This window comes from Vicia villosa, linkage group LG2 (genome assembly GCF_029867415.1).
Source record: "Vicia villosa cultivar HV-30 ecotype Madison, WI linkage group LG2, Vvil1.0, whole genome shotgun sequence".
Taxonomy (NCBI): domain Eukaryota; kingdom Viridiplantae; phylum Streptophyta; class Magnoliopsida; order Fabales; family Fabaceae; genus Vicia; species Vicia villosa.
In genome coordinates, this window is record NC_081181.1 from 196,738,070 (window position 1) to 196,750,863 (window position 12,794).

General features: G+C 32.7%; 1 protein-coding gene across 1 annotated transcript; it reads left to right on the forward strand.

Annotated features, from left to right (window-relative positions):
- The first annotated feature begins 1,972 nt into the window (after nucleotides 1-1,972).
- LOC131653484 (ethylene-responsive transcription factor 4-like) lies at nucleotides 1,973-3,019 on the forward strand. Its single transcript, XM_058923638.1, has one exon. The coding sequence runs from the start codon at nucleotides 2,102-2,104 to the stop codon at nucleotides 2,714-2,716; it is 615 nt and encodes a 204-aa protein (XP_058779621.1). The 5' UTR covers nucleotides 1,973-2,101; the 3' UTR covers nucleotides 2,717-3,019.
- Nucleotides 3,020-12,794: the final 9,775 nt, after the last annotated feature.

Consider the following 12,794-nt stretch of genomic DNA (forward strand, 5'->3'; position numbering starts at 1 on the left):
ATTCAAGGCACCTACCTCAAAATCGTTGAAAGGAAAGGAAAATCATATTAAATAAAACAAACATTCATGAAGAGGAATAATACAACTCTCAAATTTAGTGCACATCATTTTATCTACTTCGTGGGAAAATACTTCTTAGTCTAAAATGTGACCCACCTCAATAAAAGTATGGTCTGACTACCCTTGCTAGGAAATACAAACACAACATCCAACTTTTCTTGATCTATCCACACAACTAACTTAACTCCTGTCACATTTTGTGTTCATAGGCCAGAGTTGTCCATTTTAGAGTTAATTCACATAAAAAAGACCTTGAGCATGAGAACAAGATTGGGGTATTCCAACCACCTCACCTCACACAGATCGCAACTAAATGCATGACTATGCACTTTAGTAAAGGTATGAGCCTTACACTTCTATTTGAAATCATGTAGACCAATGATGTTCATCAAGGACAAGGAAAGAAAGGAAAAACCTCTAAGAACCTCCCTAGGAGCGAGGCTATCAATTGTACTACCACCATCAACTGAAGTTACTTCCCTTTAGTCCTTCATCACCACCTTTTTAAGAAACCGTATAAAAGTAAGATAAGTATACAAGAGAAAATGCCTTCAAATAGTTACTCTGAAAGACATGAATTTAATGATTCGCATTGAGCAATGTTCGCTTGAGAGGATGATGTGAAGACATCGAAGTAATTCTCGATAGGAGACTCTCGACGAAGACAAAGGGAAACTACAGAGAATAGAGAAAGTGCTCTTGAAGTTTTCAAAGGGCGAAAAAAGGGATAATTACCCTAAAACCCATATATATCTTTCAAGCAATCTTTAAATCCTTAACATCATGCATGGGAAATGTGATTACACCACCAATAATCATGATCTCCCATCAAATTTTTTCTAATGTTTAAGTACCCTTAGATGAAGAGACATCATTATTGACAGTCCTAAAGTCACATGTTACAACTCCCTACTAAGGAATTGCAAGTTACACGAAAGATATTCAATGTGCATGATCCCAATGCTATTGACCTCATATGTATCTCACCCCCTACAACCAAGGGCCAAACTGGGAACCCACACGACAAAAGCCCTTTCCTGCAAGCGAGAGCAAAGGTTTAGGATGCAACTATTCTGAGCCACTCTCACGGCCCATACTTTGATGCAAAATACAAGCAAAACACAAAGGAATAAAATACAACCTCAATCAAGCTCGAAACACATAATTTTGACCTTATATTAATTTCTCTCCGTCGAATCTAATAAGACAGTGATCAACTATGTTTTATCGTATCAGAACTTCACTCTTTAATTTTTGAATGATATTCCACTCAATCGTCAACTATTTCTAATATTAAACATAACAATAGTGCTTTATAACTTCCATAATAATTGCATCACTTGATTTGTCATATAAATTTTAAAAATTATAAATTATAAATTTATTGAATTAATTTTATATTTAACATTAGCATAAAGAGGGAAATCAATTATTAATTTTTTAAAAGTCAGAATTTATTAAACCTTCCAAGGTCGAAAATAGAGCTAGAAAAAAAAACATAAAAAGTTTAAATGCTCATAAGTTAGAACGCATCAACCACTACTAGAAACAACAAATTTTAAACATTCAAACACATAAAACAACCACTAATTCAAAGCACAATTAAAAAATAATTTTATTCAATTATCACCAAGATAAAAATTTAAACACGCTCATTTAAACGTAATTAAGGATAAAATGGAATAAGGATAATCAAGTCTCGAGAGACGAGACAGGTATAATGTCTAACTAAAGAGAATTGGCAAACAAGCAGCACCCACAACAAAAGTGGTTCATTCATTCGTGTTAGGGAATCCACGTATGTGTAAATCACAATCGCCATAAAGGAGCGTAGCTTTAAACTCTCTAACCACGCAGTCACGCACACACGCACGCGCTGTAGTTTCTCTCTCTTCATTCCATCCTATAAAACCACCTTAAACTCCCCCTTGTTTCCCTCAGACAATGTCTCAGTTTCACATTTCCAAATAAACGCTTAGTGCTCCCACTTTTCTATCTGTCTCCCATTAACCAAAAAAAACTTTTTCAATTTTTCACACCAATGGCTCCCAGAGACAACAGAGTGGCCACCGCACTTTCCGGCCCCAACCCGTCAACCCCAAAAGAGATCCGTTTCAGAGGCGTCCGGAAGCGTCCCTGGGGTCGTTACGCCGCCGAGATCCGTGACCCAGGCAAGAAGACACGTGTCTGGCTTGGAACATTCGACACCGCTGAAGAAGCGGCGCGTGCTTATGACGCTGCAGCACGCGAGTTTCGCGGCGCGAAAGCGAAGACCAATTTCCCTACACCGATGGAGATTGTGAATATGAATGTTAACAACACGACACGCAGCCCGAGTCAGAGTAGCACTCTCGAGTCACCGTCACCGCCGCCGCTTGATCTGTCTCTCACACCATTCTCCGGCGGTTCCGGTGTTACCGTGGCGTTCCCCGTTGCGCGTCCTGTTTTGTTTTTCGACGCTTTCGCTCGCGCTGAGACCAGCCTTAGTATTGGCCGTCGTGAGATTTGCGGGTTTGACCGTCCTGTAACCGATTTCCGACGCGCCGCCGTGCAGAGTGATTCTGATTCTTCTTCTGTTGTTGGTTACGAGCGTGTGCCACGTCAGAGACTCCTGGATCTTGACCTTAACGTTCCTCCTCCACCTGAAGTTGCTTGATCTGGCTCTGTTTTGAGGAATCATAAGCATAAATTTTTAGTTTTTTTTTCAAGTACCCATTTTGATGAACGGAATCACTCTCGAGAAACATAGTTAACGGAGAGAGAAAGAACGCAAAGTGTGTTGCTGACACGGTGCTCTGATTTGTTGTTGATGATAACGAGCACGCTTTGTAAATATAACTGAAAGATTCAACTTTTATGGTTTTCTTTTTGCAACTGAGAACTTATTAGTAGTATCTCATGGTTGTTTCTGCAATTAATCTTGAATCATAAAATGAAATTTTACTACTTAATTACTATATTTAATTACTATATGATATGATAGCATTTTTAATTTATTAGTAGAATTCATTCTCTAGTTTTTTTTTCCCTTTGTTTGATGAAAGTGGGGAACACAGATTTGAAAGAACAAAAACAGTTGTTTTTTAATTGATTTTAGCATTTATCTAACGTTATCCACTAGGTAGTCTTTCCCTTTTTTAAGGTACAGTTGAGATTTGTTTTTATGTATTTGGTGAGCTGTTATTGGATTTGGCGGTGGAGATTAGACAATTACTGGCATGTGAATGTGGCCGCCGTTGCAATCTTAATTAGGTTTTTCTCTAACGAACGTAACTTTGTATGGTTTCTTCTTTTTGAATATATTTAATTAATGTTTTGGTTACACTATGGGCTCCACTTCATTCCATTACAATTTTTAGTATCACAAAATTTTTAATGGCTAAGCTCAATTTGGCTTGATGAAAAAAATCTCAAAGTAGAAAACAGAAGAAAAGGGCTTTTTGAAGTTCATGATGATGAGAAACGTGGGTAATTGATCTGAACGGTTGAGAATAAAGTGATTATTATCGTGATTCGTGTTGATTTTTTCGTGAATCTCAATGATAAGTTTAAATCCTACGGCGAAATATGCGACTTGGTCCACCGAAAGAAGAAAGAGAGTCCTCGTGTATTCGTTTCTTTCGATAATGACTCATTCGTTTTTTTTTTCTATTGCTGCATTGCGTGTTGGTTAAAAAGAATAATAAAATAATTATTCTTTTTAAATTTATTAATGATAATTGTGCAGGCGGCACCGACGGCGAAAACACTGCGTACGAAAAGAGACCGAATCAGAAGCGAGCGTGTTTGACGGTGGGCCCCAAACGAGCATTCCGTGTTGACTATGTGCCTGTCGGAGTTCTTGTTGTCTTCACGTGATGTTTCAGCGCCCCCATCTTTTCTATGTCTCCTCCTTTTCCACTTTCAAACTATACACTTTTTTATTCAAAAGAAAATAATTCTTTCAAAAGCACTACACCACTTCCTTTATGCTTATCTTACACTTATATAAAAAATGTAATAAACCTTTATTCTAATTTAAAAATGAACTTATATTTAGATATTTTTTAATCAAATGTTATATTAAAAAAATTGATTACTTATCATATTTAAGTATATAAATTATAATATAATTTTTAAAATTCAACAAATATTCTGAAATATTATAAATTATTTACTGCGCAGAAAAATAGATAAAAAATATATTTTATTTTAAAATATAAATAAATAATGACTAACCTGTATATTTTCAATATTTTATTTTAATTATAAAAATATTCTGTTTTTCTTTTCATTTCTTCATGTTTGGGCGATTTTCATTTAGCATAAATTTTATTTATATTTATTTTAAAAAATATTGGTATCAGGGTTTTTGACTAAATAAATTAAAAGAATCAATTAAATCATCCACTTGCGAGAGTTCCATTTAGAGTTTAAGTAAAGTTCTGTAAGAATATAGTCCAACATAAAAGTTGTTTGTACCTAACATGACTCGAATATGAGTCTTTGAAAAACACATTCTTAAGATTTAAATCTTCACCACTAACGCTAATCCATGAAGGCTACTATTTGTATTCTATTTGTTGTCCACATAATTTAATTGTACATCGAACATTCATTTTTCTTCAATTGATAAGTTCTTTTATTCACGACACTTGATATATAAATCCTTGTAACTTTGTCATGTTTATTTGTGTATGCTTGAATCATCAGCTATAATAGTGATTTTTGTAGCCACATGTATTTCTAACATCTTTTAAATGTTATGAATTATATGTTTTTTGATTTGTTCTACTACAATGAGTGGTGCCACCGCCTTGAGTACCGATAAATTTAACACGTGATATATATTTTTGCCTAAATGATGGTGGTAGCACCTTATACGTCACCCTTAAATCTAAGGAATGAAGGTGATATAGTAATGTGGATTTATAATTTTTTTTTTAAGAATTGCTCTATTAGGTTTTTGATGTTTGAATTTCAACATATGAGGGTGGAATAAGCTCTGCACCTGAAGGGTGGGTAATTAGGGACATCCCTCATACTTACCCATTCTTTTTTATGTGAATATGTTAGAGATGTGCAAAGTTTGAGAAATATTCCTTAATGGACCAATTTTGGATTTAGGGTAAGCTCTCATTCGTCCTCAAGTACACATAGATTATTTGGGGACTCTATTTATATATTATAAACCACTTAGACTATACTTTTACCATCCTTTCATGGGAGTGGGGGATTAACTTTGCTTACAATAAGATGGAATATCCTTTTGAGACCTGTGATTTTGTTTTTTGGATTCCTTGTTCATAATGTACTAACTTTGTAGTTGAAGAAAATGAAACGCAGAAGAGAGAAACAATTAAACTTAGAAAATGATGACTTAGAAAAAGGAAGAGGGTACTTATTCCCATAAAGAAAATTATGTCCTGGGAGGTAAAGGGGATTGACCAAACACGTCTAATCACTCACACACAACACTCAAAGAGTCTCGATTTCCAAAAATCGTACTGACGATATATATATGAAAAGACTTTGAAATATGGTGCATTAAGTGTTTGGTTCTTTGTATTTTATACTTTTTAATTATTCTTTTTCTTTCATTTCTTCTTCATCATCTTCAAATTTATGTCATTTTTATTTTGCATAACTTAATGTCATTGTAAAAAAAAAATTCATCTTTCTTCAATTGATAAATTCTTTTTCCTTATGCCACTTGATCTATCATTTTTGTATCTTTATTGTGTTTATTTGAGAAATGGATTTCCGGCCATCACACAGGGACTCCATGTTTATCTCAATTATTAGATATGTTAGACTACTTTTAATTTGTTCATAGCATGCTAAATCCGCGCCATTTGATTAGCATTGTGAGGTCCATAACCCGTTGACTTTGTGACCGTTTCCATCAATGACTGATCCGCTGTCGCGCGCGGATCAAAAACGAGTTATTTTTGTAAACTGTAGTAACGACGGTAACTGTAACTTAGATATCGTCTCACAAGGATTCTCGTTGATTGTTAACCAAAGGTAAATCGATTTAGGGGGTTTGTTTTAGATTTCGATTAAACAAAATAGTGAAAATAAGTGAATATCAAAATAAGCTGAAACGATTAATCTACTGTTTTGGCTTCCTAACTTATCATCGATCCAAATAATTTCCAACTCACAAGCGGATTCTATTCCCTTTTCGATTATAAAAATAATTATACAAGCGCAATTGATATTATGTGATGTATGTTCCTAATTCCCGAATTAAGCAAACGGATTAGATATAGCAATCATGAATTAAGCAAACACGACAAACATACGCGGATTAAGCAAACGCAATTAAAGTATAGGAACATGCAACCATCGAAGTAAATCAATCTAACCTTGGATAATATCGAATTAAGCAAACAACATATCAAAGATCAGAATTGAAAGGAAATAGATTAACTGGAAAATATAAGAACCTCAAAGTATCGGCGGAAACCGTTTACAGCAGGTTAACCTCTAGGAATTAGTTCTTCATGATCAAACGTACAAGCTCTCAAATTCGTGAATAGTGTATTTTCCTGAATAGTAAAAACGATGAACAATATTTCGGCTGCCTCGGGTCTAAAGGAAAAACAAACCCAACTGGTTTACAACCCAATTGGGTCAAAAACAAAACCCAGGCCCACTACTAGCGACCCGAAACTGAAAATATAAAGTGTTGCAGCTTCAAACGCAAATCTGGGAATTATAGGCTCCGAATCTGACTTTGACTCCAACATGAAAGTCGTAGCTCTCTCTCTCTCTCTCTCTTAGCTTTTCGACGATTATTAGAACGCCTCAATCGGACTCCCGAAACTCCAGTTATGATCGTTTCCGTGCAGACTGCTAAAGCTGAAAAATAAAGTGCGAAAATTAAATAAAGCTAAAAATAAAATAAAATATAAAAACATATTAAAACATAAAAATAATTAAATCAAATCGAAGAAATGCTTGAGTACAAACATGGAAGAACGTTTATCAAAATGCATTGATGAATGACTACAGAAGATATTGGCTAGTTTAATTTTGTATGCTTGAATTATCACCTCCGCTAATGGTTATTTATGACCCTTGAATTTCTAACAACTTTTACATGTTATGAATTTAATGTTTGCTTACTTCTTATAATAGAATGAGTGGTTGTGGAGCATATAATGTAGACAAATTAAACGTATATGATGGTTACATCATCCTATGTGTTGCCTAAGGGATGAAGCTGATATAGTAATGTGGATTTATAAAAAATATAAAGAATTCTCTATAGGATTTATGATGTTTAAATTTCAGCATTATATGGTGGAATAAGCTTTGGACCTGAAGAGTGGGTAGTCAGGGACATCCCTTATACTCACCCATTATTTTTTTATGTGAATATGTTAGAGAAGTATAAAATTTTCAAATACACATTGATGGACTGATTGTGGACTTAGGGTTAGCTGCCCTTCGTCCTCAAGTACACATAGATTATTCAGGAACTTCATTTATATATTATAAACCAATTGGGCAATACTTTTACCATCCTTTCTTAAGAGTAAGGGACTAAATTTGCATCCAAGAAGATGGAATATTTTTTTGAGATTTGTGAATATTTTTATGTGATTTCTTGTTTGTAGTGCACTAACTTTGCAATTGAGGAAATCAAACGCAGAAGAGTGAAATAGTTAAACTATTATTGGGGAAAGAAAGAATCAGAAAAAGGAAGAGGGTACTTATTCCCATAAAGAAAATTACGTTTTGGAAGGCAAAGAGAATTCACCAAACACGTCTAATCACTCACACACAACACTAAAAGAGTTTCGATTTCCAAAAACCGTAATGATAATATCTATAAAAAGATGTTTGAAGTATGGTGTATTAAATGCATGGTTATTTAAATTTTATACTTTCTAGTTATTCTCTTTTTGTTTGTTTTCTTCTTCATTATTCTTCAAATTTATGTCATTTTCATTTTTCAAAAATCCATGTCGTTGTACATAAAGTTTTCATCTTTCTTCAATTGATAAATTATTTTTCTTTATGGCCCTTGATCTACCATTTGTTGTAACCATGTTGTGTTTATTTGAAAAAAGGATTTCCTGCCATCAAATAGTGACTCCAGGTTGATCTCAATTATTGATATGTTATACTACTTTACATTGTTTATAGCATGATAAATCTGCACCATTTGATTAGCACCATAAGGTCCATGACTCATTGACTTCGTAACCGTGTCCTTTAGTGACTGTAGAGGATATTAGGTGTCATAGTCTTTGGAGTTGGCATAACAAAGAGGAGTATAATAACTCGTATGAGAGGCCTATGAATTAGGGAAAATTCATGACTATATTGATGAAAGATTATGAGATTGATAACTTTGGATGGCGGAAAAACTATGATATCAATAGAATCGAAACCTCTTGTGAATAATTGGGTTAAACTCAATATGAATAGGGTGTGCAAGGAAAATAAGGTAGTTGGCTGCGGAGGCATCCTTCGAGAAAATCAAGCATATGCATGGGGGATTTTTAAAGTTTATTGAAATGTGTAGTGCGATTAAGGCTGAACTGTGGGGTGTGTTTGAAGGATTAAAGATGACGAAATGACTAGGATTGAGATTTGTGGATTTGAATGTGGACTCTATGTTTGTAGTGAACATGCTAGAAAGTGGTTCGACAAAGACAACAAATGGCCATTCCTTGATCAAACAAATTTACAAACTCATGGACTGGCATGAAAAAGTTGTTGTGGTCCACACTTACAAAGAAACAAATAAGAGTGCGAATGTGTTAGCCAACAAAGGATTAACTAATGGACGAGATGAGTACTTTTTAGAAAAATTATTTCAGCTTCAATTAATATTTTGTTTAAAGATGGTGCTAAGGATGTTCTTTCTTATAGACTAATGTTAGTGTAATGTTTATTTTCCCTTGTCATATAGGCAATTTTCGAAAAATCCCTCTATAAAAAAAGTTTGATGAAATCCCCTAACACTTGAAGATTATCTCACTTTTGACCTCCATCAGGCCAACTCATCAAAAAAGCTGAAGCGATGCTATTTTTTTATATTTTCTATTTAAGCTTTATTCCATATGTGTATTTCAATTAGTATAATGACACAAATTCCCCCAATCAAAAAACATATCATTTAACTAAAATCCCTCTTTGAACCCTAAATGTGTTGTCTGTAATCCTTCATCTTTATTTGTCACATTGGTATCTTGAATGAAAACATGTTGCATGTTTATGTTTCGTCTTATAGTGCGACATTGGTGTTACAAAAAAGGTAGGATTTTAATAACATCTCCAAAATTTTAGTGGTCCCATTTCCATTTTTTCAATAACTTTAGTTTTTCAAATTTAGGGTTTCACAGTGTGGGTAAATTGTTGTTTTTTCCTTAACTTTTGGGTATATCTTTAGTTGCAGAAATGAGGTTATTCAGTGTGATATTTCACCATGGGGGAAACTTTGTTCATGAAAAGCACATATTTTATAGGGGAGGGAGTGAAACAATTATAAAAGGGCAAGACTATGATAAATTGAGTTTTTTCGTGGCAGTTAGCTTAGTTAAAGGCTGGGGTTATAATGGATTTAAACTTTGGAGAAAGATGCCAGAACTTGATGAAGGATTTATCCATTTTGTTGATGATGTACAAGTTGAAGGAATTATTAATCACAAACTTGACACATACGTTGATGGACATAATGGGTAGAACATAATGTTGAAGACATGGGAGGCAAGGTGTTGAAGCCTAATGTTGATGAATTCAGTGAATCTAATGATGTTGATACCAATGATAATGATGATGGAGGAATAAGGTTGAATGATAGCAAAGAAGAAAGAACTTGGGAAAGAGAGGAAGGATTTCAAGTTGAGGTGGAAAGATCGATTCCTGGTACTTGGGTTGAGTTCAATGGGAAGCCTTATAGATCTAGTTTATGGGTTTCAAAAGTTCAAAAAATATGAACTCCTCAATAAAGGTGAATATGTTTGTTTATGCTAGTGTTTTGGGATCTAGTTCAAAGAGGAATAACAATAATGATGTAAGTTAAGATGTGACATATGATAAGGAAGAATTGGAAAGTTCAGACACTGATGATAGTGACAATGAAAAATAGTTGAGAAGGTACAAACTGAGCAGACACAAACTAAGCAGGTAGAAACTGACATGAAGAAATAAGCAGTTGAGAAGAAGAAGCAAGCTGCCAAAGTAGTTGAGAAGAAGAAACAAGTTGCCAAAGCAGTTGAGAAGAAGAAATTAGCTGTCAAAGTAGTTGAGAATAAGAAACAAGTTGTCAAAGAAGTTGAGAAGAAGAAACAAATTGTCAAAGAAGTTAAGAAGAAGAAACACATAAACCTAAGAGGAGTAGTGATGGATTGAAATCTGTTTGGAAATCTAAAAAATAATGTTGGGCCTGGTTCAACTTCGATTGCGCCATTTGTAGTTGATGAGGAACCTTGTGTTAAGAAAATGAGGTCATAAGAGGATATTTCAAGGTGAATGACTAAGTAATTCTCGTTATTAGGTGGTTTGTATCGTAATCTAGAAAACATATATTTTAGAACATCTATGTTATGCACAATGTAAATGGATAACCATGGAGGCGGGTAGTATGATATATGTGTCTTCCCCCTTGGATAAATATGATATCCATATTCACCCATATCCGTGCGGATATTCGCTAAACCGGTAATCCGCGGGTTTTAAGGTATCCACGAATATTTACAGATATCCATGGATAACAATATTTTTCTAAAATAATATTTTGAAAAAAATATTTTCAGTTTCTTTTAAAGACACAAGACCTTATTATCACATAACATTCATACAAATCTCTCTTATTTTAACAATAAAATTTTATCAAATTAATTTCCTTCATTTTCACCAAAGCGTAATATCCCATACATATCATTTTTAACAAAAAAAAAAATGATATTGTGATTGTGAGTTATGATGAAAGAGATGACGATAGAGGAGTATAAATGATGACACTAGTAGGATAGGAAAAGAGTAATATTTGTTGGTTGGACAGTGGAATTGTTGAAGTGAGGTATGAGTATAGAATAAGCTAATATATGAAATGGACAATAAAATTTGTATAGAATATATATGTTTTCTTAAAACTTGAAATATATATATATATATATATATATATATATATATATATATATATATATATATATATGAGAAAACTAGTTTTTTAGAAGATGAAAAAGATAGAGTATAACAAACTAATATTATTTAAGTCATTTTTATAATTTATTAACGGATATGGATATCTGTGGGAAATTAAACTCATCCATATCCATTAATAAACGGGTATTTAAATGTCTATTTGTTTTTTTCCATAAATATCTATTAAACTATCCACTAGGGATGGCAAGCAGAGCCAAATATACGGGGCCCATCCGCGCCCGAACCGGAGTAGACTGAGTTTGGGTTCGGGTTCACCCGATATTACGGGTGCAGGTTTGGGTAGTGTGAAACCTGCAACTGAAACCCGAAAGGTGTAAGAATATTATATTTTGCCGTGGGTTCGGATTTGGGTGAATAAACCTGAACTCCACGGTTGTGGGCGTGAGTGTTATTTTGCGACCCGAACACCCTTTAGATTCAGGTTCGGGTGTCAATTTCGGATGCAGATTTGGATGGTGCGAAACCCGCACCCAACCCGACTCGTTGTCATCCTTCCTATCCACACTATACACAATATGTACTATTTTGGGAAACATCTTTGCAATGCACACTAGATGTGGGTTTTGGTTCAAAATGTAATGACAATTAAAGAGCATCAATCGTTAAATGCTCATCTATTTAAGAATTTCTATTTTTCTATGATTCCATGGTTATTTGTATTCATCAGTATTTAGAAGTTAGGTTTAATTTTTAAAGAATAAAATATCTGTATGTAGAAGTTAGTGTTTAATTTTTAAAGAATATGATATCACTATTTAGAAGGTTTAATTTTTAAAAGAATAAAATATAAGTATCTATAAATTAGAATTTAATAAATGAATTCAAACATTTAGTTTGAGTTTATTCGAATGGCATTTAATACCATATTACTTTTTATTTTATTTTACTTTAAAATAAATAAAAATTAACATACAATTTGTACTAAAGATACAATTTATATTAAAGATATTGGTACCTAACTTAAAATCATAAATATAAAAAAATTTATTATTAATAAGTTTGACTTAAAATGGAAATTTAAACCAAACCGATAAAAAATTGTTTTGGTCAAAATTATATCAATATAAATTTATATTAAACAATCAAAATTAAATTTTTTAAAAATAATATATATTTTATAAACACTTAATAAATATTTAACTGAAATACATCAATTAATCATAATCGATAACTTATTTTAAATATTTGACTTTTATTTTAATTTTTTATTAAAGTAAGACATTTGAATGATTATAATGTATTGATACTGTAATTTTTTCACTGACATGCATATCAATTAATCTCTTAAAATAAATACATATGCTACAATACAAAAATAATACTATATAATAAAAAATAATTGTTAATATATTTTGTTTATCAGTTGCCTTTGTTCAATTTTATAATTTTTTAAAAATAAAATTTAAACAAAACCAATTCGATTTAGTCCAAATTATATCAATATAAATTTATATTAAACAATAAAAAAGTATATTTTATAAACAATTAAAATTATTGCATATGCTAAAATACAAAAATTATATTATATAATAATTAAAAAAATATTATTATAGAAAATAATATAT

Excerpts from the sequence above, each read along its gene's own strand:
- LOC131653484 (XM_058923638.1), top strand. The coding sequence starts at position 2,102 with ATGGCTCCCAGAGACAACAGAGTGGCCACCGCACTTTCCGGCCCCAAC.